Raw genomic sequence first — 5,291 nt, forward strand, 5'->3', positions numbered from 1 at the left:
AAATTGTTTTCTATTTTATTATCTACAGTACTTCCTGCCTATCTAGGGCAATAAATAGTCTCTTTGCTCCCCTGTAATGTAATGTAATGGGATAACATAAAAGGCATGACTTCCCCTCAAGACTAGTCTCATTCCCCTACAAGCAGAAGCCACAGAGAAGCCATAGAAGTGCTTTCTGGGCAACTCTCTTCTGCCCAGCGCTCTCCACTCTCCACTAGCACAGCCTCAGATTTAGAACTGGAGGGACTTTTTGCTTTTTGTTGCATGAACAGTCTTTTCATCGTTGGAACAGGAACCTCGGGGTGAGGGATTGCCCTTTACCAGTAAAGATGGACAACTTGTTCTGTAACTCGGGCAGGTAACTTGCTCAGGCAGCGCAGATCCTGAGACTTGAATTGGTCTGAAAAGAGGCCAGAGACCTTTATTCCAACACACCTAGCCACCCCTCCCGTTTTGCAAACGGGCTACCTGAGGCCGGGAGAGAAGGGACATTCCCAAGGTCCCAGTTAATAAGCAAAACTTGAACTACATCTCCCGTGAGACATCCTGGAGCCCCAAGGGAGGCAGAACGCGCTGAGTGAGCGGACCTGGTGAAAAAAGTTGCGGGTATGCAGTGAGTTAGGAGACAGTAACGGAAACTAAGACTGGACTCCAAAGCGCCGAGCCGGGCTAAATGTGGGACAGTGAGCGGCATGAGGGGTGAGAGGAGAGAGGAGTGGAAGCGGCTCTGCTCCGGCTCTGGGACACTCCCCTCTCCTCCCCTTTGGGTCTCTTCTTTCCCAAATCCTCGGACTCCACGGTCTCCGCCCCCCATTCCGGGCCGCTCTCATTGGCTCCGGGCGTCCCCCGCTGCCCCCCTCCTGGGGCTACCCTCTCCCAGAGCCCAACTGCAGGTCCTGGGCTCTGAATAAATAGCCTGGAGCGCCAGCGGCTGGAGTGAGGGGTGGGGGGAGCCCCACAGGCGCATCGGAGTGGGCTAGCTCTTTCCTGGTAAAGTGTAGAGGGGAGGTAGGGTAGGGTAGGGTAGGGTAGGGTGGGGTGGGTGGGAGGGGGCTATCTCGCAGTCCCTGTCCAGGGTACGCACTTCTGCTCGAGTATTGACGGATACCCTCCCCTCTGGTTTGCTTGGGAGGATCTCTGAAGCCCTGGGGCTGTGCTTCTAATTGCCGTCGAGCTGGAAAGTGGGACAGCAGGACAGCAGAAGCAATTCACTGAAGACAGTTTTCCTCAGCACCCCAGTGGGACCATGGAGTTGCTGCCCCCGCCGCTGCGGGACATGGACTTGGCGGGCCCCGACGGCTCCCTCTGCTCCTTTACCACAGCTGACGATTTTTACGATGACCCCTGCTTTGACTCACCGGACCTGCGCTTCTTCGAGGACCTGGACCCACGCCTGGTGCACGTGGGCGCGCTCCTAAAGCCCGACGAGCACGCGCACCACCCCAGCGCGGTCCAGGGTGCCCGGGAGGATGAGCACGTGCGCGCTCCCAGCGGTCACCACCAGGCGGGCCGCTGCCTGCTTTGGGCTTGCAAGGCGTGCAAACGCAAGACGACCAATGCAGACCGGCGCAAGGCCGCTACCATGCGTGAGCGGCGCCGGCTGAGCAAGGTGAACGAAGCCTTTGAAACCCTGAAGCGGTGCACGTCGAGCAACCCCAACCAGCGACTGCCCAAGGTAGAGATCCTGCGGAACGCCATCCGCTATATCGAGGGGCTTCAAGCACTGCTGAGAGACCAGGACGGGGCACCCTCTGGCGGCACCGCCGCTTTCTACCCTCAGGGGGCCACAGGCCAGGCCCGCGTGGTGGAGCATTACAGCGGAGACTCGGATGCATCCAGTCCGCGTTCCAATTGCTCTGATGGCATGGTAAGGCGGTGAGGGCAGAACAAACAGGATCAGTGGATGGAGCTGGAGGGAGGGGAAGGGGCAGGAGAATGATGGGGAGGCTGTGGAAGGCAGGTGGCTGTATAAGGTCCAAAAGGCAGCATTGGACGCGCTCCCCCCCCCCCCCAGTCATGATTGGGACCCAGGTGTCTGAGGTGATCTTTCTATTGACTCCATAGGAGAAGAGAAACTATTGGATGGAGATGGGGTGGGGTGGTAGGGACAAGGACTACCTTTATAGAAGAGACTTTTAGAGTTGGGAAAGTTGTTAGAAAGGGTGTAGAGCAACTGCCTAATTTAACAAATAAGGATTTTCTCAAATCTCATAGAAAGATTGTGAGAGAGCTGGGGGAGGGTGTTCTCTAGATTACACCAGTTTGGGGTGGGGGGAGAATGAGGGCTCCCTTGAGTCAGGCTTACAGAGAAGAGACATGGGTTCAGATCTTTATTCTATTGTTTAACTTACCTGTGTGACTTTGGGCAAGTCACTTCTCGTTTCCTCATGTTCTTAATAAAGGGGTTGGACTGGGTGATCTCTCAGGTGCCCACTAGCCATAAATCAATTCTTCTATACCTACCTGAGCATCCCCTGTCCACCACCTCAGGAAACACACATGAAATCCTGCCTTGGTAAATTTGAGGCAGTTCCTGGGGGGATACCTGTGTTCATCTGAAGCCCTGGGGAGGTCTGGGCAAGTATGTTAAAGGGTTAAAGGGCAGGAGTTGGGAGGAAGATCAGGACCTCACCCAGGATCTGCTTTCCTGTCCCCAGATGGATTACGGTGGCCCTCTTTGCAGTTCCAGGCATAGAAGTGGCTATGACAGCAGCTACTACAGTGATTCTCCAGGTGGTAGGTATCAGGTACTTTCTGCTCCAGCCCAAATCCCTGAATCCCTAATGTGCCCCTACCCATGCCCCACCCCTACACATACAGCATATGAAGCTCAGTGTCCATCCAGGTCTGCCTGTGTCTGGACTCCTGTCAAAAGAGAGACAAGAAACAGAATTGAATGCACTTTTAGAGGAGTCAATCCAAGATTTTATTGGGTTCTAGTTCAGTTCCCTCCTTTAGGAGAGGAAGAGATGGAGGCCCCCAGAGTTTAAAGGACTGGTGCAATAGCAAGTTAGTGGTGATGTCTGGGTGCCTGCCATTTTGGTAGAGGACACAGAGAGTCTGTGATCTGTGTAGAGAATGAGACCTCTGAGCTTCCTGATTCCTGGGCTTAAGAATCTTATCACTCAGCCTTAATTTTTGCCATTTCTTTACAGATACCAAGCCTGGAAAGGGACTGGTTGTGTCTAGCCTGGACTGCCTCTCTAGCATTGTTGAGCGAATCTCCACTGAGGGGTCTGCATGCCCCGTGCTTCCTTTGGGAGAAGGCACACCCTGCTCCCCACAGGAGGGCACCACGATGAGTGAGAGTGGTGCCCACATTCCCTCCCCCATCCCCAATGGGAGTACTCAGCTTTCTGCCGACAGCAGCCCAGGGCCTATCCCTGTCCCTAATCCTAACCCTATCTACCAGGTCCTCTGAGATGGGGCCATTCCCAAACCTCCTGGGCCTCCCACCTGAGGCTCCATTGGGGGTCAGACTAGACTTTTTGGGGGCCCATCCAAATCAAGTCTAAGGCCTCTGAGGATTCCTTGGAATGTGCTTCTGTCTCCTTCCCTTTCCCTCCTCCCCCACATTAATTTATTGGTTTCCCAGTGCCTGGCAGGGGTTTAGGGGGCAGGTTCCTGGCCCCAGGTCCCTGGTCCCCTTCCCTACCCCCCTCAATGAGGAACAGCTGTGCTTGTTCTTGAGGGGCTGTGCCCCCTCCCCACTTCTTCCATGCTCCCCAGTTCAGGACCACATTTTGTAATACTTTTGTAATCTATTCTGTAAATAAGGGCTTGCTTTGCAAACACACACACACACACACACACACACACACACACACACACACAGCCCAGCAACATATTTATCAGGTGTGGTTTGTGGTGCAGTCATTGACTATTTATACACTAGGGCAGTGTTGTCTCTGCTCAGGTGTGCTGAATAAAGATGATAATTTATACCTGCTGGCTCTGTCTTTGAATAACTGATAAATAATGCTGTAAGGTTTGAAAACCTCATCTGTGCATTACTTCATGTCAGTTCTGTGCAGTTGGTACTCTACTCCCTACATTTTCTAGATGTGAAGATTGAAGCTCAGACAGTGAAGTCACTTGTCCATGATCACACAGCTAATCAATAAGGAAAACAGGATTTGAACCCAGATTCAAGTCCTGATTCCACGTCCAGCACACTATCTATTTCACCTTGTTATGCTTCTTAGTCTTCCCCTCCGCCTCCTCTAACAAAGGGAAAGGAATTCAACCATGGGATGACAGAGATTGAAAGGATCAGAGATCAGGTCCTTCTGACTTGGCATCCCCAAATCCCATTCCAAGATGCTCCTTTCTCTCTGGTTTCATGATTGCCATCCTAATGTAGGACCACTTTATTATTCCCTTGGACTTTAGTAATATAGATTGGTTTCACTGCCCCCAATTCTCTCCCCTCCCCTCTCAACTTTAAGAGCTCTTAGGTTAATCTTTCTAGTGCTTATCTAGTGGATAAAGTACAAATTCCTTAGCCTGGCATTCAAGGCTCTTAAAGTACTTGACCTCTCACTGTTTCAGCCAAGCTGATCTTGTCTTGCCCTCTCTTTCCCATGCCCTTTTACCCAAGACCTGAGTCAGGTGCTCCACAAAACATTCCTGGGAAATGCTACCCTTACCCACCTAAGAAGTAGTCTCTCATCTCTCAGCTTGACCTCTCCTGTCTGTGCACAGTCTCCCTTTAATGCTAAAGACACATTTTGACAGCACTTAATGGTATCTAAAGCATCTTCCTTACAACTTCCCTGTGATTTAGGGACAGCAATATTATTCCTGTGTTCTAGAAGAGGAATCTAAGCCTCAGGAAGTCCAAATGGCTTTGCCAAATGTCATACAAATAATGTGTGACGGAAGCACGGAGGAAGTGTTTTGGTTTTCTTCCAGGAAGTTTAGGGCTTTCTTAGTTATTTGTGTATGTATAGTATAGCGAGAGAAATAGCTTTTCAGAGAGGATAGAGAGTAGTAGCCTTTGAGTCAATAAAACCTGGACTCACGTGTATCCTCCCATGTACATTGGTTCTGGGTTCCTGGGCAAATGACTTGATCTTAAAGTTTCCCAGCCCATCCTCTGAGGCCAAGCTGTGGAGCATTCATCCATCGTGTCAGCAGAGGGAGTTTCTTCACTAGGAAGCAACCCATATCAGAGAAATCATAGATCCCAACTGAAAGGACAAAACAAAAGAACACCAACAAAACACAGAAGAGCTTAGGAGGAAGCTCACTTCTGCTTTTATGTTTCTGACACTAACTGTGTGGCTACT

General features: G+C 51.2%; 1 protein-coding gene across 1 annotated transcript; it reads left to right on the plus strand.

The window, feature by feature from the left end:
* Positions 1–1,032: 1,032 nt before the first annotated feature.
* On the plus strand, positions 1,033–3,944 carry MYOD1 (myogenic differentiation 1). Its single transcript, XM_001378518.3, has 3 exons — positions 1,033–1,867; positions 2,658–2,736; positions 3,156–3,944. Exons 1-3 carry the CDS (start codon positions 1,247–1,249, stop codon positions 3,419–3,421), a joined length of 966 nt encoding a protein of 321 aa, XP_001378555.1. The 5' UTR covers positions 1,033–1,246; the 3' UTR covers positions 3,422–3,944.
* The last annotated feature ends 1,347 nt before the right edge of the window (positions 3,945–5,291 follow it).

Source organism: Monodelphis domestica, chromosome 6, assembly GCF_027887165.1.
Source record: "Monodelphis domestica isolate mMonDom1 chromosome 6, mMonDom1.pri, whole genome shotgun sequence".
Classification (NCBI taxonomy): Eukaryota; Metazoa; Chordata; class Mammalia; order Didelphimorphia; family Didelphidae; genus Monodelphis; species Monodelphis domestica.

Coding starts and splice junctions, on each gene's coding strand:
- MYOD1 (XM_001378518.3), top strand. CDS start 1,247: ATGGAGTTGCTGCCCCCGCCGCTGCGGGACATGGACTTGGCGGGCCCC. Junction 1,868..2,657: donor CCAATTGCTCTGATGGCATG/GTAAGGCGGTGA, acceptor TCCTGTCCCCAG/ATGGATTACGGTGGCCCTCT. Junction 2,737..3,155: donor CTACAGTGATTCTCCAGGTG/GTAGGTATCAGG, acceptor ATTTCTTTACAG/ATACCAAGCCTGGAAAGGGA.